This window comes from Miscanthus floridulus, chromosome 6, assembly GCF_019320115.1.
Source record: "Miscanthus floridulus cultivar M001 chromosome 6, ASM1932011v1, whole genome shotgun sequence".
Classification (NCBI taxonomy): Eukaryota; Viridiplantae; Streptophyta; class Magnoliopsida; order Poales; family Poaceae; genus Miscanthus; species Miscanthus floridulus.
Genome location: NC_089585.1, coordinates 24,666,849 through 24,692,159, shown reverse-complemented (window position 1 = coordinate 24,692,159; position 25,311 = coordinate 24,666,849). Strand labels below are relative to the sequence as shown.

The following is a 25,311-nucleotide window of genomic DNA, read 5'->3' as shown; positions in this document are numbered from 1 at the left end:
GGGTCAGAATGCACTAACCATTTTTATACAAAAAGGGAAGAAGGGCTAAAAAGCTATTTGGCCATAACGAAATCTAAGAGCTTGTTCCCTTGTTACGAGTTCACCACATGGCTCATCAGCCTAACTAATTTCTTGGGGGGATGATCTCATCCTCTATTTCTATAGGAAAGCCATGTGCTAGCGGGTCACCCAAGCCGATCAAATGGCTCAGGCCACTGCCGAGAGACGGTTAGGGAGCAATGGAATGCCACATGTGGGTTACTCCAACTCCAACATGAATGATGGACCCAGATTCCACTTGAACATATCTGGTAAGAGCTCCCTGAACTCGTCACTCGTGCCATCAAGGTAAGTCCTATGCTAGTGGGTCACCCAAGTCGATCAGACGGTTCAAGCCGCTGCCGAGAGATGGGTCACCCCTAATTTATGCATGTTCTCTCTTATTAATTTTACTATCGAGCCCTCAACCCCAGCAATGGCAGGGGGTTGGGCCTCATTCGGGGGCTAGCAAGAGTGTCTATTTGGTAGGTATTCTCTATGTCTGACCCCTTTCTCATGCTAAAACCTAGAGGCAAGGTGTGCGAAAACAAACTCTGAGTAAAATTGGTCGAACCGCAAGAAACATATGCCCCAACGGCTATGGCATTTTTGCTTACCAGCATGATTAGAGTTTTTTCCCCACACCTCGAGCTTTAGCCTTCGCCTTCCCAAGAAGGGTTCGAAGGGGCCCACCTATGGAATCTCAATCGAGGAGAGGCCAGTAGGTCGCCCAAGTCGATCAGATGGCTCAGGCCATTGTCGAGAGATAGATAAGGAGCAGTGGGATGCCCCATGCAGGTTATGCCAACTCTGTCATGAATGATGGATCTAGACCCCACACGGACATATCCGGTAAGAGCTCCCCGAACCCATCACTCGAGCCATTAAGGTAACTTTACCACCCCCCACTTTACTTTTCTAGTGCATGATCATTCATTCATCCATTCTCATGCATGCATTCATACATTCATCCCATACATCCAAGCATTGCAATTGCAATTGCTGCATCATAACGCTTTGCGTCACGTCATGAAGCGGTAGTCGTCTCATTCGATATGAGCGGCGACCGACTGAGGTTCAAAGGCCAGCCCATGAAGGGCTTGAGGCTGCCTCACATCAAATAGAGCCAGGGGAGGAAAACACAGATGAGCCCTAGTGGCCCTTGCCCAACCCCACTCAGAAGTGAACAAGGACATCTTGACCTTCTTGTTCGATCCTAACCTCAAGCCAAAGCCCACAGAATCTCCATCGAGGAGAGGCCAGCAGGCCACCTGAGTCGGCCTCTAGAATGACTCGGGCAATTGCTAGGAGGTAGCTTAAGGAGCAGTGGAATGGCACATGAGGGCTATGCCGACCCCAACAGCGAACGACAGACCCAAATTCCACTCAGACATGCCCATTAGCGAGCTTGCTGAGCGTGGCACTCGAGCCATCAAAGAAAGTGTCATTAGCTCAGCCCCTCCAGTTGTGGAAACCGCGGATAGGGTGAAGCATTAAATTCGACCGACCCCTACCAAGCCCAACGGGGCTCGGGGGCTTGAGCCGCCCAACCCTAACTTGGGAATCCAACTAACTAGGGTTCGAAGGCTAGCCCGTGAAGGGCTCGAGGCTGCCTCGCATCGAATAGAGCCAGGGGAGAAAATGTAGATGAGCCCTAGTAGCCATTGCTCAACCCACTTAGAAGCGGATAGGGTCATCTTTACCTTCTCGTTCAATCCTAACCTCGAGCCGAGCCCATAGAATCTCCATCGAGGGAGGCCAGCGGTCGCACGATGATGGCTCAGATCCTAGGGAGGGGGTACGTGCGAAAACTAATAATAACGTTTCTAAAACAAGAGACGCTTCCTCCTACTAGTTTCGCTATCCTCTCCTCGATCTTCAGTGACACCTGACCCTAGCAATGGCAGGGGGTCGAGTGTCACTCGGGGGCTGATAAGGGTATATATATACCCATTCTATAATAGTTACCGTGCTCGACCCCATCCTCATGTTAAAAACCTAGTGGCAAGGTTGGCGGAAACGAATGACTGAGTAAGGCTGGTCGGACTGCAAGAAACCTTTGCCCTAGCGACTATGGTATTTTTGCTTACCAGCATGATCAGAGTTTCTCTCCTACACCTTGAACCCTATGATCTTAACAAATGGAAGGGTCAGAATGCATTAACCCCTTTTTCACGCATAAAAAGGGAGGAAAAACAAATTTGTTCACACCGAAACAAAAGAACAGATTTGGTCAAATGAAATGACAAGTTTGTTTAAACGAAACAGAATGGTCAGAACTTGTCTGCTTATTACAAGAATGACCACCCGACCTATTTAAATAACTAACCCCTTCGGTGGAGAACTTTGTCTTCAATCATGTCTGCTAGGTCCTTCGAAAGGGGAGCCACCGCTGTCTCCATCTCCTCCAGCTCATGGACTTCATAGCCGGGTGCATAGCCATGGCCCATCACCTCTAGATCAATGATGTCCCCATTATGAGAATGAGCAATTGTGAAGGATTGATTGACCCCGGCATGAAGGGCACTCCTCTCAAGCTGGCACACCCGGGCCATGATCACAACGGCATGAGCCGCAAGTGAGCTAGTCTCCTTCGATCACACCACCTAAAGGTCATCGCAGACCACTCCAAGGGTAGTGCTCAGGATACCAAGCTCGTCACTCTCTGCCTAAAGTCTTCTCACCTCGGTGAGGTCCATAGCTAGCCTGGTAGAAATGCTCTCGGCCTCCAGCTTTTGGGTCGTTGTGCTTTCGAGCTCGGCCTAGAGTGAGCTGACCTTCTGCTGTGCATTGTTGCGCTCTTGGTAGGCCTGGTCATGCTCTTGGAGAGCTTGGTGGCACTCCTCGAGAGTTGCGCCATGTTCTGAGTGGAGCCTCTCCTTGGTTTGGATTAGTTCATCTAGCTCCTTACGTAGCTGAGCGACCGTCGCGACATCCAGGCTCACCCTCTTCTCTAGGGCTGCGAACTTTTCCTTGGCCCCTAGTTTTAGTTCCCTTTCCTTCTCAACCTCGCCTAGAAGGTCAAGGACCCACTGGCGGGTCTCGGCATCCTTCTACAGAAGCTCATCCCACTCCTTCCTGACCCTAGCAGCTTCCTTATTGTCCTTCCGTGACCTCACCAATAGGGCCTTGAACGCTTTCTCAGCCTTGTCAGTGTCCCGAAGGGCCTCAACCACCCACAATCGAAGGTTGTTTGCCTCCTCAGCGAGAGGAGTTAGCTTGGCCACCCTCTTCGGGGTGGCAAGAAGCTGAGCTATTACCTCCCCATGTAGCCACGCCTCCTCACTGAGGCAGTCCTAGGCCTCCTTTTGTTGACAAAGTTACTGAGATTTCCCTTAGTTGTGATCTATGAGGGACTGCAGGAAGATGATGGTCAGGATATAAAAAATAGAAAAAGGAAGATAAGGGCAAGAAGCAGGATCAAGCAATACCCAGCCGGATGGAACAATGACACCGTGCAATGCGCCCATAGCGTTGTTCAGGTCTTCAAGCACGGACACGATCCCCGCGTCGAGGCTCTCCCACCTCATGCTCTCTACGGCATCGTCAAGGGTGAAAAGTGCTGATGCCAGATCTCGTGGATCCACCCACTAGAGCAGGGGCTCGCCCCACATGGGCGAGCCACTGCCCACCGATGTTAGGGCCAGGGATGACTCCCTACTGGCTCCAAGCGCCACCGACCCCTCTCACCATGACATCCCCACTAGGACTCCCCGTCTGGTGATGCAAGGGGTTAGCGGTACGGACACCAACCTCTCGCCTAGCACCATGACTCCCAAGGACCCCTTAGCCATGTCCCCCTCCATTCGGCCCATGCTAGGTGCCGTCGCTTGGGCCACCGATGGCGTGGGTCATGCCGGTGCCTCAGGCGCCGCTACAGTTGCGCCCAACTGTGACCCATCCATCACGATCGCCGCCACCTCCACCTACATCGGTGGGGTCATGACCGGTTGCATCGTACCCTCCATGGTCGGCATCACGAGCGTGGTCGGCAGCCCCGTCTAGCCCACCATTAGTAGCAGTATCACGGCCATCATTGGCTGCTCTATGACCTCTGAAGGCGCCTATTGAGCCCCCAGGTCTGCCCATCCCACCAAGGGCACGGGCGCCACCATGCGCAGAGTCCGATCGACCGATGATGCGGTCACACTAGCATCACTCTCACCTAAAATGGGCATGACGCGAGTCGACGGCTGCTGCCTCGATTGGAGGGCAATGCTCTTCTTTGGCGCTATCACCAAAGGATTTCGCTGCCTGTTGATGTTGTAAGGTACAAAAAACATAAGTCACCATAAAATCCGACTAAACAGAAAAAACAGAGTAAGTGATAACTCACCTCAGTGTCGTTGGGTGACAGATGCGTTTGGGGGGCAAACACCCCGACCCTCGCTCTGCCTCATTAGAACGAGGCCATTTCAAGCCCGCCCCCTGCTCCTGGGTAGAGGGGCTCACTCCCCTTGGCTCTTGGGCTTGATGGTAGAGTCGCTCACCTCCGCTGGTAGCTCAGGCGTGATGGTAGAGCCACCCACCTCTGTTGGCTCCTAGGGCAGGCAGACACTACGTCCCATCTCCACTGGCTCCCCAAATGTACCCTCCCCTCCATGGAACGGGAAGGGTCCCAACGCCTACAAGGATGAATCGATACCTATCAGCGTATCCTCATTCTCTAGGTTGTCCCACTCAATGTCCTTGGCTACCTCATCATCATCACCATCATCATCATCACTATCAGTGTCCTCCCCTCATTCCCATGTGTCGGTGTTTCGGACCGGCGGGCCCTCAACCAACTAGTAAATTTGTACTGCATGTTCCCAATCCTAGATGATGATGCAAAGAGACACAAGGTTTATACTGGTTCGGGTAATGAGCACCCTATGTCCAGTTTGAGAGATCGATCTTGTATTCCTTGCACCGAAGTGCTCGTAGTAGGGGGTTACAAGCAGGGCGAGAGAGGGAGCTAGTCCTAGGTCTCTACATGGAGCGGTGTGGATTGCTTGAGATGTTATTCTCAGACAGCGGGGAAGCTCGAGCGTTCATTTGTATGTTCATGCGTGAGATCGTTGCGTGGGCGTAGGCCTAGTCCTTTTCCTCTCCCTAGAAACAGCCTAGGTCCCTCCCTTTTATAGTTGAAGGGGGGACCAGGGTGATACATTCGCTAGCTACATGGCATCGTGCGGACGGAGGCGGCATGTCCAAGCCCTATAGCCTATTACTATGGCGGCGTGGGCGACAGAGTGGTCCCATCCTTGAAGTACTGGTGCGCCGGTCACATCCGATCTTGTGCATCGTGGGAGCTCTAGGGTTACCTCAAAGCCGAGGCTCAGTTGGTGCCAAGGCTGAACTGGCATGGGGTCTCAGTAGACGTGAATCCCGAGGTTGCCGAGACCCTGATGTAGATTGCCGAGGCTAGGAGGGAACAGTTGGTCTCGTACGCTGATTCCGAGGCTATGGTGACCCGAACTAGACTCCCCATGCCGCATTGTCTCTGGGGCGGGGGTTACGTGGTACAATGTAGTGCAGGCGCTGATCGTGGGCACAGCACCAGAACACAGTGGTCGGTAACCCCAGCCGCGCCCTATCCTAGTCGGTATGGCGTTGACGCGACTCCTTGTCCTATCGGCCACTCTACGGTGTCAACCCATTGTTCGGCTGAGATTGCAGGAGTGATTGATGCATTAATGGGGCGTGATGCTATCGGGGAGCTCGGTCGAGGCAGAAGCGACAGATTATTGCCGAGTCAGCTTCGAGCGAGACGGAGAATCGACATCTCGTCTGAGGCTTTACGCGTGGAGCCTCGAGCGAGATAGAAAATTGGTTCCCTGTCAAGGCCCCCTGTGCAAGGCCTCACGCGAGGTGGAGGTTTGGCAGGCCACCGAGACCTCCCACGCGAGGCCAGGAGCGAGGCGGAGAGCCAGTGGGCTCGGACGAGGCCGGGGTTTAACAAATGGCTTACCCTTTGGCTTTGTTTTTGACGGGGTTTAAGTGATTCTTTTGGTATACGCTCGGGGTACCCTATTTTATGGTACCCGATAGTAGCCCCTGAGCCTCAGGGAGAGTGTGAGCGCTCTTCTTGAGGTTTTGACGAAGCTTGACTTGCGGTAGCTCTTGGCGAAATAGTGTTTCATACTTTGAGGCCTCGGTGGGTGTGCACGAGCGCACCCACCGGGTGTAGCCCCCAAGGCCCTAGGGGAGTGGATTCATTCCTCCAGGGTCTTTTTCTCACATTGACCGAGGGATGTTATCATATTTGCCGAGCCCATAAGTGCGAGTTCGGGTCGCGGGGTCTCGGCAAGATCATAGGAAGAACCCCCAAGCCTCTAGACGGAGCGAGAGGGCGACTAGGAGTCCTCCTGACCTTTTGTGCGACCCTCGCACTTCCTTTTCGCTTAGAAGGAGGGGTGGAATATGCCAGGCTACCCTCGGTGGGTGCGAGCGGTGACACTTCCGGTGAGCTATTATTGGGTAAGTCCGAGTGGAGGCCCATGCCCCGTTCGCTAGGGGTCGGCTAGTGGTCCAAAGACGCACTCCAAGAGTACCAGAGGGTTTCTCTAGTGGGTGCCAGGGCCGTTCGCTGGGCCCTGGTGGCTCGATGCCTCCCTACGATGGGATCCCATTCAGAGACCTCCCTCTTGGTCTCGGACACGACTTAGGGCGTCCCAAGCATTTTGCTTGCTTGAGTCTTGGCCCCGTACGGGCTCACCCATAGTCGTCCCTAACTCTGTTGCCCTAGGGCGGCTATCAAAACCCTCAAGGGCCCAGCCTTCGAACCCCTGGACCATAACGGGCTCGATGCCCTTCATCGCATTTTCTCAAGTTTTCAAGTGTGGGCTTAGGTCGCTTGTCTTTGTCTCGGGTGCGGGAGGAGCCCCTGAGCCTCCACACAGAGCGAGAGGGCGATCAGGGGTCCCCCTGACTTTTTCGTTCAACCCTCGCACATCCTTTTCGTTTGGACGGAGGGGTTTATTGCTGAGCCCACTCGTGTGCGGGCCTAGGTCGCTAGGTCTCGGCAAAATTGTAGGGAGAGCCCCCGAGCCTCTACATGGAGCAAGAGGGCAATCAGGAGTTCCCTTGGCTTTTTGTACGCCCCTCACGCGTGAGGGTTTGTTTGCCGAGCCCCCCTCGGGTGAGAGCCTAGGTCACATGGTCTCAACATATCTGTAGGAAGAGCCCCCTAGCCTCTACACGAAGCGAGAGGGCCATCAGGAGTTCCCCTAGCTTTTTGAACAACCCTCGCACGTCCTTTTCGCTCGGAAGGAGGGGTTGTTTTGCCGAGCCCCCTCGAATGTGAGCTTGGGTCGCTAGGTCTCAACAAGGTTGCAGGAGGAGCCCCTTAGCCTCTACACGGAGCAAGAGGGCCGTCAGGGGTTCTCCTGGCTTTTTGTATGACCCTCGCGCTTCCTTTTTGTTCGGAAGGAGGGGTGGAATATGCCAAGCTACTCTCGATGGGCGCGAGCGGTGGCATTTTCGGTGAGCTATTATCGGGTGAGTCCGAGTGGAGGCCCATGCCCCGTTCGCTAGGGGTCGGCTAGCGGTCCAAAGACGCACTCCAAGAGTACCAGATGGTTTCTCTAGTGGGTGCCGAGGCCGTTCACTGAGCCCCGGTGGCTCGGTGCCTCCCTACGGTGGGATCCCATTCGGAGACCTCCCTGCCGGTCTCAGACATGACTTAGGGCATCTCAAGCGTTTTGCTTGCTTAGGTCTCAGCCCCGCGTGGGCTCGCCTGCGGTCGTCCCTAACTTTGTTGCCCTGGGGCAGCTGTTGAAACCCTTAGGGGCCCAGCCTTCGAACCCCTGGACCGTAATGGGCTTGGTGCCCAGTTCCTTCATCTGAAAGGAATAGGGTGGGGGGATATCTCCCCCATTGGCTCAACAACGGCTGGCATGCCTTTTGAGGTGATTTTCTCAGGGAGGCGGAATGACGCCTGCTGCTGCGGTGGTCGGACACGACGTGGTGTCTATGGATGGGACGTAACTGTTCCCACGATTAACGAGGAAAAGATGGGCACGTGGGCGGTAAAATTGGATCGGGATTAACCACGCCGGATCTGAGGAAAACTTCCCTAATTTCATCGCCCGTCCATTTTGCCTTCATCCTGCATAAATACGCAACGAGCCTCACCCCTCCCCTTCTTACCTTGCCCGCATTAGCTTTGCCATCTTTGAGCCATCGCTAGAGCAGAGAGCCCTGGGAGGAAGAAGGGAGAGAGGCGAGGCGGAGAGAGAGAGGGAGAGAGGGACTCACTGCTGTAGTCAAACCCTCCACCGCACTCATGGCCGGCGACATTGTTGTCATTGAGGCGGACCCTTGGGGTCCATCCAACATCACCGTGGAGATGCTTTAGTCACTCATCGACGGTGGGCTTCTTCGTCTAGTTACTGACCCCAACAGTCCAGAGTGGATCGCTCTGTCGGGCAAGCCGGAGCCAAGGCCTTGCGACGGTTACGTCGTGAGCTTCATGTCTTTTCACGAGCGCGGCCTCGATCTTCCGGTGGACCGGTTCATGCGGGCGCTCCCGCACTACTATGGCGTGGAGCTCCACAATTTCAACCCCAATTCCATCACACAGGCGGCCATCTTCTTTGCTGTCTATGAGGGGTATCTGGGGATTGCTCCCCATTGGGAGCTGTGGCTCCACCTCTTCCGTGCGGGGCACACCACCAAGCCGATGGGTACGTTGGGCACGAGGAAGGCGGTGAGGGCTGGCGGCTGCACTCTCTGTGATAGAACTGCCCAATTTATACAAGATCAAGTATGGCTGTCCCTGCTTAACATGTTGATACGCGCATACTCTCGCTTATATAAACCTGGTAGTCCACCGAGTGTCACGCAGGACCTCGGTAAATCAACATCACAACCAAGATCGCATGATTAAGCAAATACACATCACATACACAGAGGTGCAGCGGAAATAATATTACAATGAGTTCGCAATTAAAGTACAAGTTTGGGTTTCAAAACCGATTAGTGAAAACAATATTTGCTTTCATAGGATTACATTGATATAAGTTCCAAATACATTGCTAGCATAAGTGACTTCCTCAGACAAAAGCAGGTAGATGAGAAGTGAATATAGAGTCACCGAGCCCACCGGTGGTTAGCCACCATCTTCAGCAGACCAAAACCTCACCTACAACATGGTGGGATAAAACCTGAGTACTCGAATGTACTCAGCTAGACTTATCCGTCATAAACCATAAATACAATTGACTCCAAGGAGTATGCAAGGCTTCATAAGTAGAGGTAGCTTGACAACATTTTGCATAAAAGCGATTGACTTAGTTGTATAATTATGATTCCTTTATCAAGTTAATTATGACTATCCATCTCTAGATTAACAACTATCCTATGCCAAACATGTGGTATATCTTTTTAGAGCATACAATAGTAACCATAGCAGGTGTAGTAATTCCATGTTTATCCGAACCATCACATTCCATAATACAATTACTACGATGTTGGGACTAGCCAAGTTTCTCACTATCCGGGAGAGACGGCGATTCAAATCGATTTCAACCAGCTAGGAATTTATTCGTAACACAAACCCAGGCAGACCAGATCAACGGTCACCTTAGGTCACCTTTGGTACAACTCAGGTACACATTTCGTGAGTCCGTACCACGCCGCACAGTCTGGGACACCAGATGCCAGGATATTCAGGCCTAGCCTACCCTTGGGCTCAGTCTGATCGCCCCCCGCAAGGAGCGCACAACAGAACAGGTCTCGGCCTGAGTTGAGCTACTTGGCTTTGTGGTCAGAACGAGTTATCCGGCCAGCTAAGTGATAGGCATGCGTTCAATCTTGTCAGAAGCGCCAACAACGGTACGGTCCTTAATCGACACAGACGGAATCACATGAGTCAACCTACACATAGACTCCGCCCGGCCTCGATTTACTTTTACCCCATGGTTCTTTTCCACGATGGCAAATATAGCCAACCGTGCTCCGGTATCCACCTATATCTCGCAGGTGACATGATATCACCCGACTTCTACCGGTCTAAGCATGGCTAAGCATATATTCGATCCTGGACCTATACCGGTTAACGGTGTAATATCTGGACAAGGAATTTATATGCATCAAGTGGTTCCATTCAACTCTTATAACCTAATGCATCAATTATAAGTACTTAAGTAATCATTTGTAAAATATTGGGAGACTTAAAATGCTCTGGGGCTTGCCTGGGATCCAACACAAGTCAATTCAGTTAGCTTGCACCGACTTGGTGACATCTCCGGTCCTAGCACTTGCTTAGTCCTTCCATCTTCGGGATAGATCCACCAAACCCAATCTTCGAGTCCGGCTCCACATCACATCCTTCACGTGGTTTATCTAGCATACCTAAATGAGATGCAAGATGCAGGTGTATGAATACATGGAAGTGCAATAGGCAATGCATCGCATGCAGCAAGTAAGACAAGCTCATTAACATGCACATGCACTTCACATTGCTTACTATAATATCGCACAATTTATCATGCCACGATAGCAAAGAAGATGACAACACCAAGCATGACACATGTTTCCCAAGATCTCAGGTACTCTAACTCAACCATCATCAAAGGTATGAGCCACACTTAGCAATATACAAGCAAACAACTATAATTGGAATCTGTCAATTTCTGGACATGCAAACAGCAGCTACAAGATTTAGCTATAACTAGAGTTACACAAATCCAAATGACTTGCAAGAAGACATTATGGAAAGCTTATGAAGTTATATACAATTCATATTTAATCATCTTAGCATGATTCTCAAGTTAACTAAGTCAAATATACCCATTTACAGAAACTGGTCTAAACAAGATAGAGAGTAATCAATTCTGTAACCCAACTTTAAACAACTGTAACTCTTAAACTACTTGGCCAAATAACACCACATTTTAACAGCAGATAGATACATGAATTATATACAACTTTCTTATTATCATCTAGGTGTGATTCAAATCCTAACTAGATCAAACACTAGCATCTTTCAGATCTGCTCCGAATACAATCCAATCCTTACAGAAGACTTAAAAGTCATGTAACTCCTACACTATCAGGCCTATGGTCTTACAATTTGAACACAAGACAGATTATGAAATTTGCTACAACTTTTGTATTCACTACATCCGTAGCAAACATCATTTACACCACGAAAATGATTGCACAAGCAAAACTGCAAAAGCAGCCCAACAGCAGTGGTATAGAAAACTGATAGCATCTTCAGAGAAGCATAACTGGAGTTCTAGACCTCCAACAAACATGAACCATAACTTTTTGAAAATCTTAGGAAGATACCTACAACTTTCTTATTCTCATATTAAGATGATTCTACAGTTAGAAGGGTCAATTAATCCAATAATTGTATCTCTGTCCAAAACATAGATAGAAACTGACATGCCACTTTAAACAGCTATAATTGGAGTTATACATGTCCAATAAATGTGGTTCTAGACTTTTTAGAAAGCTTATAAAATTCTAAACAACTTTGTTGTAAACACCTAAAGCTAATTCTACTATTAAGGAGGCTCCACAATACCAACAAGGTAACCCTGTCAGAGTTTTGGCAGAAACAGCCACCGATATTTAAGTAAGTATAACTCAAGATCTACTTAACCAAAAATCATGATATTTAGCTTTTTGAAAAGCTTAATAAACGTACTACAACTCATGTATTATCATAAAGTTATGATTCATAACCTAACTAAGCCAATTAATTCAATCTTGCAGGCCTATTCAGAATAGGGGTAAGGCAATACAGGTACTTTGTTATTTTTATAGATCTCAAACTATCAAGCCTAAAATACTGAAATTTTTACCAGACATCACTAATCACATCAGTAACACTCCACAAAAATTTCACATTTATTTCAGTAAAATAAATGCAGTTATAAAAAGAACAAGACATGACTAGCATTAAGAACCTAACTGCCTAAATCTATTTTTACAGCTAAACCTTTAAACTAAAACATGTAATATTATTGATCTAGTACATAGAGAATTTCACAGGGATTCCAAAAAGTCCACATTTGTTATTTTCGGATTTTTCTACTAATTAATACGGATTTTCAAAGTGGAGCACTCAAATCTGTAAAAACCAGAGAAAAAGGGATCGAAATCTTGCATCGGGGCCCCTGCGGAAAACACAAATTAAATACGAACAAATTGATCCTTTTCAGCACTGTTCACTGGAGTCACTAGTTCTTCACAAAACCCCCTGCCTTTTCCCTTATTGCTGCGCGAGGTCCGTCGTCTTCCTCCTCCGGCCGGAAGCAGGACACCTCGCCGGAGCTCCTAGTTCTGGTGGCGGTGGTCGTCATCGGCGTCAGAGAAGCTGCGGGGGAGCATCCAAGGGCCAGCGCAGGCACGTGGGGCTGCTCATCTAGGCCGGAGGCGGGCCAGGTTGGCCTGGCCGCGCGCACAGGCATTCGCGGTGGCCACGGCACCGGTGGCCACGCGCTACGACGGCGAAGGAAGGCCGGGGTGGGGCACGCGAGGCTAAGAGGAGGGCGGCGGAGCTGGTTCCACGGCGGACGCGAGAGCGAGAGCTGGAGAGGGAGTGAGTGAGTGTGAGCGACTGAACTGGGCAGCACGGCGTCCCTGTTAACGCATGCCAGCGCGCGGCGTTGAGGGCCTGGCGTCGGCCAGTTGCGGCCATGCGATGGCCACGCGACAGCATGTTTCTGCCGTGGTCGGCCATGACCCAGCACGCGTGGCGTTCTTCAGTGACTGAAAAACCGACCTGACGACGTGATTTGAAGTCATTCAATCTCCTAAACTGTGGTGATTCAGCGTTTAATTCCTTAATCAAAGTTGGACATCTACCTACCAGCTACAAAGTTGTTTTAGAAATCAAAGACCAATTCTCAATGTATAAGAAGATATAACAGCCCAAAGTCGAGCTCGTCACACTGTCAATGCTAAACACTTGGAAGAATTTGCTAAGTGCTGAAAACAGTGAAAAGTTGATCTTTGTGAGCTAAATTGAAGCATGTTAGGAGCTGAACTAGCCTCTGACCCAAAAATAAAAGTTGTTCCTCTCATCAACTACTACAACTTTTCTTTAGTGAACACATCCATGCAAAGTCTCTATGACATAGTTCAAACTAGGTCAAACATACCACATTTAAATGATGACTTACACTTAAACTATGACTTAGCGACCAAATTAGCCCTAGCCATGTATACCAAAGTTGTTCATAATAAAACTCTAAACATGTTTAATGTATTCCTAAGGTCACACAAGCACTTTATACATTGGGTACATATTTTACTTTCTAGGTCAACATGCATATCAACACTTAGGAGCTTAATTATGCAAAGTGATCTACATGAACAATGTTCCATTAGCCATCCTAAGCCTAGCTAAGGTGTTTTAGTGACTAACATGACCCACTTGCACTCATTCATACATGATCATAAGTATACACAAAGAAAACATTAAATAACAAAGCATGTTTCATATGTTTCAATCATATGTTTCCTATATAAAAGCTTATATATGAATGCCTCATGCTCATGCTCATGCAATGCAAGTCAAATTATGCAAGCCTAACACCTAGGGTGTTACACTCTCCAAGTGCGCTAGGACCATTAGCACCTCTACATGCCAGCCCAGCTCACATCAACCAATCACCGATGGTACACGAGCTGGTTCTATCTTCGCAATGACGACGGTGGACTTCCCCCCTACATCGGGCGGATCGTGGGGAGCTGCCCGGAGAGGTGGAAGTATGGCATACCGAGGGAAGACCAGCCCAAGCTCCAGCCGCTCCTAGAGGGGCTAGAGAGGCTGTGAGACCGCGGCCTTACTACGGCTATGGTCGTGGCCGCCTTCCACTGCCAGAGGGTCCTGCCACTGATGGCTCGGCGGCGGTACCTGTTCGAGATGAGGCTGGATGAGCCGATCGAGGGCATCCGGATGTCTGCCTCCACCCTTTCCGACGAGGAAATTCTTCACCGGGTAAGGGAGACAGTGGAGGCGAAGCTGAGGGGTGGTGGCCTGACCCCCTTCGTGATGCACCCATCGCAGGGGTTCCTCTCACTGGTAAGTCACATGCCGCTGCAGCCCCCGAGGCCTCCCCATTTTTCATTATTTCTTGTTCCCTTACCCATGTTCGCTGTTCCTACAGGGGATGAGGGACGTGCGAGCCTCCCCGCCGCCCGTTCTCGAGGACACGAGGCGGCGGGCGGTCAACCGAGCACACGCCGAGGCGTAGAAAAAGTGGAAGGACGCCAAGGTGGCGAAGCGCACAAAGAAGATCCTCACGCACGAGGAACTGGATAAGCACCACCGGTAGCAAAGGAAGGATAGTCTCCCGTTGGAGGAGTCCCCATCGCTGTCGCTATCGATGGATGCCTCAGACGGGGATGACGAGGGCGAGATGGGGCGGGGTCCCCTGGACCATCTCCCTGACGTCGGGGAGACGGTGCCCGGGGCATCAGCAAGTAGCCCGGTGCTCCCAGGGGGAGGAGGAGCTGCCTCGGGGTCGACAATCGCCTGCCTCGGGGCCGAGGCTGACACGCCCAAGGCACGGACGCTGGGAAAGCGTGCCGTTAGCTCAGTGGGCTCGATGGTAGTGGTGGAGCAGGTGGCGGCGGGAGCGACGCAACTGCCCCCGTAGAGGACCGAGGGGGCGCCGGGGTTCGTCGAGGACCGGCCAACGCCGACGGATACAGAGGCCATGCCTCTGCTACCGCCACCGCCTTTGCAGACAAGGGTTGTCGTGCCAAAGCGGTTGCAGCCCTGCTCGAGGTAAGCGTATTTTTTGTGGAGCCACAGCGTTTCTCGTTCATTCTTTTGTCTCGTGCTAACCCTATAAGTGTTTTGTCCTTAGCCGGAAGCGACCCATGGAGGTGCCTACCTTGGCGCCCCTTAAGGCGCTCAAGGTGAACCCTAGCTCCACCACCCACTAGGTGGTGGAGGCATAGGTCGCCCTACAACGTGGCGCGGCGTCGGCGAGGGCCGACCCGAAGGAGCCGGCCACCCAAGGAGGGGTTGCCGAGGCAGCCCTGACACAGACGAGGGAGGAAGTGCCTCCACCCCGCGAGGGCAAGGCCCATGAGTCGAATGGGGCCGAGGTGCCCTCAGTTGCCGAGGCCACCGAGGTCGAGGCCCCTAGGGTCTCCGAGGCCGAGGCAGCGGAGGCTGGGGTGCCTAGGACCGCTGAGGCCGTAGCAGCGGGCGCCGGAGCCCCCGCGACCACTGAGGTCACAATGGCAGAGGCTGGAGCCCCTGGGACCACCGAGGCCGATGTGATCGTGGCGAGGCCATTGGCTCAGGAAGTGGAGATGAAGGTGGTGGAGGCCTCGGTGGAACCCTTGGTTCAAGGCCCGCCGTCGTTGCGGGAGAGTGCTCGGGAGGTGGAGGTCCATCCGATCTCCTCCGATGATAATTCCTGGGTGCAAGAGGTGGTCGACGCCAAGGTGGCCGGTGCCGTGGAATAGCCGGTTCCAACCTTGGGCGAGGGAAGTTTGGCCCTCGCGTGGGTACGCCCCGAGTCCCGCGGGTGGGATCACCCGCGTGTCCTATGGCAGAGCCGAGATGACCTAGAGGTGGAGCCTCTGTTCACCCTCGAGGACACAGCCGAGGGCGGGCGCTGGGACACCTTCGAGCAATACCGCCAGTTGGCGGAGCGGTCTCTACAGACGGCGCTGTCCGTGGTGGCTGACGATCTGCCCGGAGTCACCCAGGTTCGCGCTTTCTTTTCTCTTGTGGTGTCGTCTTTTTCCTAGTTTTTTCTTATAGTAAATGACCCCTATTCTGCTCTCCCAGGAGCTCGAGACCCGATCCCTTGAGAAGTCGGTCTTTCTCTGATGGGAGAGGGAAGTCTAGGACCAGCTTCAGCGGCATAAGGGCCTGCTTGCCGGTGCCAATGAGCTCCTGTCAGCGCAGAGCGCAGAGGTGGAGGACCTCCACCTTCATTGTGCCGATGCAAAGGTCAAGGCAGCCACGGCCCAGGAGCAGGTCACCCCTCTAGCTGCGCGGGTCAAGGAGTTGGAGGAGGAGCTGACCCGCATGGCCGGTGATCGGGATGCCTTTAGGTCCCGGGCTAAAGAAGCCACGGCCTTGGTCAAGGTCCTTGCTGGGCAGCTAGGGGTAGAGCAGAGTGCGCACTAGCTAACGAAAGGCGCCTTGGATGAGGCCCTTAAGGTGGCTGAGGCCTCCCGGACCGAGGCAGCGGTCTAGAGGGGAAAGGCCGAGGGTGAGTCTTGTTCCCTTTATTTAGTTTGTTTTTCTTGTGCTCGGCCCCTAACTCCCTGGTGTGATGTAGAGCTGGGGAGCGAGGCTTCCAGGGCAGTCGAGGTTGCTCGGGTCGAGGCCCAGCGCCTGAAGGAGAAGGCCAAGGCTTCCCAGATCGAGGCCCAATGCTTTAGGGAGAGAGCCGAGGCCTCTTGGGTCGAGGCGCAACGCTGGGAGTAGAAGGCCAAGGGTGAGTCCCATAGGCTTCCATCCCTATTTGGCTTGTTTTCCTTTGCACTCAACCCCATCCCATTTCCTGGGGTGCATAGTTGGAGGCGGAGGTCACCCGGGCCGCTGAGGCTTCCGTTGCAGTGCAGGCGGTGCTCGAGACCGAGATCGGGGAGCACGACGCGCTGAAAGGTGCTGCCCGTATCGCCTGCGAGGCCCTGGAGGTCGAGGGGGTTCAATCAGGTAGCTCCCTTGGGAGCCGTCTGGTTGCATTGAGCGGCCAAGTGCGCGAGCGCTCCGAGGGGCGCTGCACATGGGTGTCAAGCGCGCACTGGCCATCATCGCCTCGCACTACATCGGCGTTGACCTCCAGGCCATCAGCGATGGCTATGTCCTACCCGACAATGATGAGGAAGCCAATGAGGTGGTCATGAAGCTGATAGAGGCGGCAGAGGACCCTGGCACGGCGCTGGCTAAGTTGTTCGAAGCGGAGGTGGTCCTTCCTCCGCCGTCCACCGATGCTGGAGGCCCTGAGCCTTGACCTAGGCCCAAGAGGCCATGTAAATAGAATAGGGATTAACTTTGTATCGTAACGCTTGTGGCCATCAAGGCCTTTTTTTAAAATACTCGTGCTTCTTAATCATTTTTCTTGTATTTCCGATCCTCTGCCATCTTATTGTCTCTGATCAGATGTCTTTTGCAAATAACAGCCCCTAGAACCTAAGCTGCCTCTTGGGCGAAAGGTGGTGAGGGAGTGCCGTAGCCCGGAGATGTAGGCCATCTCACAACTCTACCGGCCTTCTGGCCCTGAGATAGACTTTCGATCCATGGGTTTTTCACACCCGATTCGTTAGAGCGTGCTAGAGAGTTTTGGCATAGGAATTTTTTCGAAAAACAACTAAAAAATGGCGCGTGGGACTTAGGGGGGAATCCCCCATCTAGCCCCCAAGGGAGGCTCGGTTCTGTAGAAGTAGAGCCGTGTCTCCCTTGTGACATTATCGTAATGCCGAGGCCTTTAATGGGCTCATGAGGTTTCTCGAAGAATTAGAACAACTGAAGAACGCTTCTTAATTGTATTTCGAGAAACAATGTATACAATGCTTGGAATTTTAAGGGTAAAAGCGATGTAGCTGTTCTATGTTCCAAGCATTTTTGAGAATTTCACCCTCCTCGTTGGCTACCTTGTAGGTCCTGGGCTTTAGCACTTGGGCGACGATGTATGATCCTCCCCATGGTGGGGTCAGCTTGTGGCGGCCCTTGTTGCTCTATCTTAGCCTCAACACTAGGTCGCTTATCTTCAAGTCTCGGCTTCGAATGCGCCAGGCCTAATAGCGCCATAGGGCCTACTGGTACTTGGTCGAATGTAGTAGTGCCACGTCTTGGACTTCCTCTAGTTGGTCGAGGGCGTCTTCTGGTGGTGCGTTTGCTTTGCTCGTTGTAGGCCTGTAGCCTTGGGGAACCATATTCCAAGTCAATGGGGAGGACAGCATCAGCTCCATAGACTAGGAAGAAGGGTGTGAACCCCATGGCTTGGCTTGGGGTGTTCCTTAGGCTCTAGATGACCAACGGGAGTTCGACGAGCCATTTCTTGCCAAATTTCTTCAACTGGTTGTAAATTCTTAGCTTGAGTCCTTGTAGGATCATGCCGTTAGCACGTTCTACTTGGCCGTTTGTCCTTGGGTGTCCTACGACCGATCAGGCCACATGAATGTGGTGGTTGTCGTAGAATGTCAAGAATTTTTGGCCGGTGAACTGTGTCCCATTGTCGGTGATGATCGTGTTCGGAACCTCGAACCTAAGGATGATGTCCGTGAAGAACAGCACCGCTTGCTCAAATTTAATTTGATTGATCGGGCGAGCCTCGATCCACTTGGAGAACTTATCGATTGCTACCAATAGATGGGTGTAGCCCCTGGGGGCCTTCTACAGAAGCCCAACCATGTCGAGCCCCCACACGGCAAACAGCCATGTAATGGGGATGGTTTGGAGGGCCTAGGCTGGGAGGTGCGTCTACCGCGTGTAGTACTGGCATCCTTCGCAGGAGCGTACTAACTTGGTGGCATTAGCAATCGCTGTCGACCAGTAGAACCCTTGGCGGAAGGCGTTTCTAACGAGCGTCCGAGGCGCCGCATGGTGCCCGCAAGCCCCCACGTGCAAGTCCCAAAGTAGGGCCTAGGCAGCCTCGGTAGTGATGCATCGTTGGTGGACACCAGATGGACTTCATCGGTATAACTCACCATTGCAGAGGACGTAAGTTTTGGCTTGTCACGCAAGCCACCGGGCTTTGGTCCTGTCAGTAGGAAGCTCTTCTCGAGCGAGCCAATCAAGGAATGGGACTCGCCAGTACATGTCCTGGTCGGTCTGGGGAGGCTCCCTGTCGACTTCCATGACCTCGGGCTCGGTTGAAGGAGTCTCGGCGGTGGAGGGGGCATCGAGCCCTATGGTGGGTTCGGCCGGTGGACCCTCTTCTGCTGCCGAGGCATAGTCGATGGAAGGCTTGTGGAGGTCTCTGACAAAGATGTTTGGGGGGACCAGAGCCCATGCCGACGCCATCTTTGCTAGTTCATACATGGCCTCGTTGTATTTCCGCGCGATGTGGTTGAGTTCAAGACCGTCGAACTTGTCTTCTAGGTGACATACCGACTTGCAGTACGCCTCCATTTTGGGGTCGAGGCAGTTTGACTCCTTCATGACTTGATCGATGATGAGCTGTGAGTCGCCCCGAATGTCAAGATGCCGTACCCCAAGTTCGATGGCGATTTGCAAGCCGTTGACGAGGGCTTCGTACTCAGCTGTGTTGTTGGAGGTGGCGAAGTGGAGCCAAACCATGTAGTGCATATGTACTCTGAGGGGCGAGATGAAGACCAGATCCACGCCTACCTCGGTCTTCATCAGGGATCCGTCGAAGTACATGGTCCAACACTCCGTCTGAATTTGAGCAGGTGGCAGTTGGGTGTTGGTCCACTCAGCCACAAAGTTAGCCAAGACCTGAGACTTAATTGCTCTCTGAGGCGCAAAAGTCAAGGCTTCCCCCATGAGCTCGATGGCCCACTTGGCTATCCTACCCGAGGCCTCCCGGTTATGGATTATCTCTCCTAAGGGGAAAGACGACACCATGGTTACTAGGTGGGACTTGAAGTAGTGATGCAGCTTGCGCTGGGCTAGGACTACGGCGTAGACCAGCTTCTGGATGTGGGGGTAGCGTGTTTTGGTCTCGGAGAGCGCTTCACTGATGAAGTAAATAGGTCGTTGGATGGGTAGAGCGTGCCCTTCTTCCTGCCTCTCCACTACCACGGCCACGCTGACCACTTGGGTCGTTGCGGTGACATAGAGTAAGAGGGCCTCATCCCTGGCTAGTGGTACCAGGACGGGAGGATTGGTGAGCAGTGCCTTGAGCTTGGCGAGGGCTTCTTTGGCCTCGGGGGTCCAAGAAAAGCGTTCGGATTTTCTCAAGAGGTGGTACAGAGGCAAGCCTTTTTCGCCAAGGCATGAGATGAAGCGGCTTAGGGCTGCAAGGCATCCCATGACCCTCTACACTCCCTTGAGGTCTCGGATTGGTCCCATGCTGGTTATGGCTGAGTCCTTCTCCGGGTTGGCCTCGATGCTGCGTTCCGAGACTATGAATCCCAAGAGCATGCCTCGAGGGACCCCGAACACACACTTCTCAGGGTTGAGCTTGATGCCCTTCTCTCTGAGGCATTTGAAGGCTATCTCCAGGTCGTTGATGAGATCCCTGGCCTTTCTGGACTTGACCACAATGTCATCCACATAGGCCTCGACAGTTCGCCCGATGTGCTTGCCAAAGACCTAGGTCATGCACCACTGATATGTGGCCCCTGTGTTTCTGAGGCCAAAAGGCATAGTCATATAGCAGTACATGCCGAATGGTGTGATAAAAGAAGTCGCGAGCTGGTCAGACTCTTTCATCTTGATTTGATGGTAACCGGAGTATGCATCAAGGAAAGACAGGGTCTCGCATCCCGCAGTGGAGTCAACGATTTGATCGATTCAAGGTAATGGGAAGCGGACTTTCGGACATGCTTTATTCAAACCGGTGTAGTCTACACACATCCTCCATTTCCCATTTTTCTTCTTGACTAACATGGGGTTAGCCAACCACTCTGGATGGGATACTTCCTTGATGAATCCGGCCGCCAAGAGCTTCTGCACCTCCTCGCCAATGGTCCTACATTTTTCCTCGTCGAATCAGCATAGGCACTGCTTCACCGGTCTAGAGCCGGCCTGGATGTCCAAGGCGTGCTCGGTGACCTCCCTCGGTATGCCCGACATGTCTGAGGGACTCCATGCGAATATATCGGCATTCACATGGAGAAAGTCGACAAGCACGGCTTCCTATTTGATGTTGAGAGTGGCGCTGATCCTTAGCGCCCAGTCATTGGGGCAGGCGGGGTCGACTGGGATGAATTTGACAGCCTCCACGGGCTCGAAAGTCCTAGCTCGACGCTTGGGCTCAGGCAGCTGACTGCCGAGTCGGTCAAGGTCGACGATGAGGGTCTCAGCCTCCACAAGAGCCTCAGCGTACTCGATGCACTTGAAGTTGCAGTCATATGCAAGCTCGTACGTGGACTCAACCGTGATGACACCATTGGGACCTGGCATTTTGAGCTTGAGGTAGGTGTAGTTGGGGACCGCCATGAACTTGGAGTAACACGGCCGCCCCAGGATGGCATGGTAGGTTCCCTTGAATCCAACCACCTCGAAGGTAAGGACCTCCTTGCGGTAGTTGGAGGGGGTGCCGAAGCAGACGGGAAGGTCGATGAGCCCGAGGGGTCATGTGCGTTTCCCTGGCACGATGCCGTGGAAAGGTGCGGCATCACCCCAGAGCCACGACCGGTCAATCTCCAGGAGCTCTAGGGTGTTGGCGTAGAGGATGTTGAGGCCGCTGCCTCCGTCCATCAACACCTTGGTGAGTCGGGTGTTGCCGATGATTAGGTCGACAATGAGTGGGTACTACCCAGGATTCAGGACATGGTCAGGGTGGTCATCCTAATCAAAGGTGATCACCTCTCGAGACCAGTCGAGGTATCGAGGAGTGGCCACCTTAACCAAGAAGACCTCTCAGCGTTCCCTCTTTCGTTGACGTGCTGTAAGGCACGCCGAGGGTCCGCCGAAGATCATAAAGGCATTGTGCACCTCGGGGAACCCTTTGTCCTAGTCGTCGTCCCAGTCGCCGGTGCCCCGTTTCTTGGCGTCATCATCGGGGAGCCCGAGCTTGGCGTAATAATGCCGGAGCATGGTGTAATCCTCGAGGGCGTGTCTAACTAGGCCCTGGTGATAAGGGCAGGGCTTCTTTAGCATGTCGTCAAAGAGCCCAGGGCCCCTAGGGCCTCGGGGATTCTTGCGCTCCACGGTTGTGACTAGATCAGCCTTGAGGATCTCCTGCTTCCCCTGGCAACCCTTTTTCTTTTTCCTAGGGAGGCAGGGAGCTAAGGCCTCAGTGGCCTCATCCCTCCGCTTCCCCTTGGCGTCGTTGTCGGGGAAGATGGCTCCAACTTCCTCTTCGCTCGAGGCAAAGTTGGTGGTGATGTCGAGGAGCGCGGCGGCCGAGCGTGGCACGTTTTGGCCCAACTCTCGGACCAAGTCTCGGCAGGTGGTGCCAGAGAGGAAAGCCTGGATGATTTTTGAGTCATCGACGTTGGGCAACTCGGTGCATTGTTTGGAGAAGCACCGGATGAAGTCTCAGAGAGACTCATCCGGTTTCTGGCGATAGATCTTAAGGTCCCAAGAGTTTCCAGGGCGCACATAGTTGCCTTGGAAATTCCCAATGAAGATCCTAACCAAGTCGCGCCAGTCATGGATTTGTGAGGGAGGAAGGTGTTCAAGCTAGGCTCATGCCGAGTCTGACAATAGCAAGGGGAGGTTGTGGATGATGAGCAGGTCATCATCCACGCTGCCTAGCTGACAAGCCAGGCGGTAATCGGCTAGCCAAAGCTCAGGGTTGGTTTCACCGCTGTATTTCATGAGGTTGGCCGGTTGGCGAAACCGGGCTAGAAACTAAGCGCCGTGGATGGCCCTGCTAAAAACTCGGGGGCTAGGTGGTTCAGGAGAGGGGCTACGGTCCTTCCCACTGTCATAGCGGCTGCCTTGGTGTGGATGGTAGCCACGGGTAGGCCCCTCATTGTTGTGGTGTCGTCGCCTGCTGACCACCTCGTGGTCGTCCCATGCCTCGCGTCTGTTGTCGAGGCGATCGTGCAGCAAGGGGACCCCGTTGATTGTTGGTGCTCGAGCGGGCTCAGGACAAACTGAGGCCTCCCTATCCTATCGACCCAGCACCGAGGGGAGGTCCGAGGCGGCTCCATGCCACTGGGAGGCGGAACTCTCAGCCTGCTGCACCGTGGCGGTCTCAAGGAGATCCCGGAGCTCACTGCTAACCCATCGCCCCTCCGTGGTAGAGGGCTCAGGCATCGCATGCACTAGCATCACCGCAGCCGCAACGTTCTGGCTAGCATGATTGAAGATTGGGGGATGATCGCCCCCTTCATCATCGTTGATGCGATGGTGGACGTTGCAGGCCCACTGCCTGGCCCCTCCACCATCACCGTGACCCTGCTGCTCCTGCTCGAGAGTGTCTCAGAGCTATTGCAGAAGGAGTCAATCTTGCTTGACCTTGGCCTGAAGCTCTCGGAGCTGCTCTAGGTCTGGGCGTCAAAGCTGTCCGAGGGCAAGGTTCTCATTCTACGCTGCTGGCGGGACAATGCGTGAGGGCGTGGCATCGCCCGTTCCCTAGCGAAGCAGGGTACGGTTGCCTACCCCCTCATCCTCATCGCTGATGCTTGGCATCCCGAGTCCGATGTGGAAGCACTCACGAGCGGGATCATAAGTGCCTTCATCATCGGAGTCGGAGTAGCTGAAGCAGTAGTCGCTCGCGGCCAAGAAGCGGCGCATGGCTTCAGGGTCATGAAGTCTAGAGAAATCCGCTCCGGCCCACGCCTCGTTCTCTTATGTGGGGTCAGCATGGGAGTGAGTTGAAGTCGTGGTGTCGAGGTCAAGGGCGAAACATTGGTGGCGTCCCGAGGGCTCTGCATGTGCGGAAGCGTAGGCGTGAGCATAGGAGGTGGCGACGTTTCTCAACCCAAAGGGGTACGGAGATGGTGCCATCGCCAGGTTCTACTTCGTCGGAGCTAGCTCCTCAGGAGGTGGCAGGGTAGAGCTTGATGACGGGGTGATGCTGCATGCCACCGGCATCTTTCCCTTGTCTAGGCTCAGGCTAGACAGGTCCCCAACCAGGGACCTTGTGCCTACAGCTGGGCATGGGATACCGGCGGGGCGTGGCGTGTGGCCCTGAGTTCACATGGTGTCGGCGTGGCCCTGCTCGTGTCATGCCTAGCGAGCGCGGCAAGAGCGGCCGCTCGGGCGCTGCCTGCGCCTGGGCTGTGGGTGCGTGATGTCATCATCGGTCGGTGGGGCTCGGGGTGTGAGAAGTACCATATCGTACTCACATCCTAGAGACATGAACTCTAGGCTCCTGAACCAGATCACTGTGCCGAGACGTAGTGGTCGTATGGGGTTTGCCATCCAGAACCTGTTGGGACGACGAAACTGACATGCAGAGGCCCCTACCTGGCGCGCTAACTGTCGGTGTTTTGGACCGGTGGGCCCTCAACCAACTAGTAAATTTGTACTGCGTGTTCCCAATCCCGGATGGTGATGCAAAGAGACACAAGGTTTATACTGGTTCGGGTAATGAGCACCCTACGTCCAGTTCAAGAGATCGATCTTGTATTCCTTGCACCGAAGTGCTCGTAGTAGGGGGTTACAAGCAGGGCGAGAGAGGGAGCTAGTCCTAGGTCTCTACATGGAGTGGTGTGGATTGCTTGAGATATTGTTCTCAGACAGCGGGGAAGCTCGAGCGTTCATTTGTGTGTTCATGCGTGAGTTCGTTGTGTGGGCGTAGGCCTAGTCCTTTTACTCTCCTTAGAAATAGCCTAGGTCCCTCCCTTTTATAGTTGAAGGGGGGACCAGGGTGATACATTCGCTAGCTACACAGCGTCGTGTGGACGGAGGCGGCATGTCCGAGCCCTATAGCCTGTTACTGTGGCGGCGTGGGCGATGGAATGGTCCCGTCCTTGAAGTACTGGTGCGACGTGCCAGTCACATCTGATCTTGTGCGTCGTGGGAGCTCCAGGGTTACCTCAAAGCGGGCATGGCGGTCGGCGTGCGGGTCACTGTGTGTTGACTGTGTGAGAAGCCAAGGCTCAATTGGTGCCGAGGCCGAACCGTCGTGGGGGTCTCGACAGACGTGAATCCTAAGGTTGCTGAGACCCTAATGTAGATTGCCAAGGCTAGGAGGGAACAGTTGGTCTCGTATGCAGATTCCGAGGCTATGGTGACCTGGACTAGACTCCCCATGCCACGTTGTCTCTGGGGCGGGGGTTACGTGGTACAGTGTAGTGCAGGCGCTGATCGTGGACACAGCACCAGAACGCAGTGGTCGGTAACCCTAGCCGTGCCCTATCCTAGTCGGTATGGCATTGACGCGACTCCTTGTCCCGTCGGCCACTCTGTGGTGTTGAGCCATCGTCTGGCTGAGATTGCGGGAGTGATTGATGCATTAATGGGGCATGACGCAGTCGGAGAGCCCGGTCAAGGCAGAAGCGATGGATTATTGCCGAGCCAGCTTCGAGCGAGACAGAGAATCGACATCTCGTCCGAGGCTTTACGCGTGGGGCCTCGGGCGAGATGGAAAATCAGTTCCCTGTCGAGGCCCCCTGTGCAAGGCCTCAAGCAAGGCGGAGGTTTGGCAGGCCACCGAGACCTCCCGCGCGAGGCCAGGAGCGAGGCGGAGAGACTATGGGCTCGGATGAGGCCAGGGTTTAACAAATGGCTTACCCTTTGGCTTTGTTTTTTATGGGGTTTAA

General features: G+C 53.3%; 1 protein-coding gene across 1 annotated transcript; it reads right to left on the bottom strand.

Moving 5' to 3' along the window:
• Positions 1-20,785: 20,785 nt before the first annotated feature.
• LOC136460365 (uncharacterized) lies at positions 20,786-21,088 on the bottom strand. The gene has a single exon (XM_066460094.1). The coding sequence runs from the start codon at positions 21,086-21,088 to the stop codon at positions 20,786-20,788; it is 303 nt and encodes a 100-aa protein (XP_066316191.1).
• Positions 21,089-25,311: the final 4,223 nt, after the last annotated feature.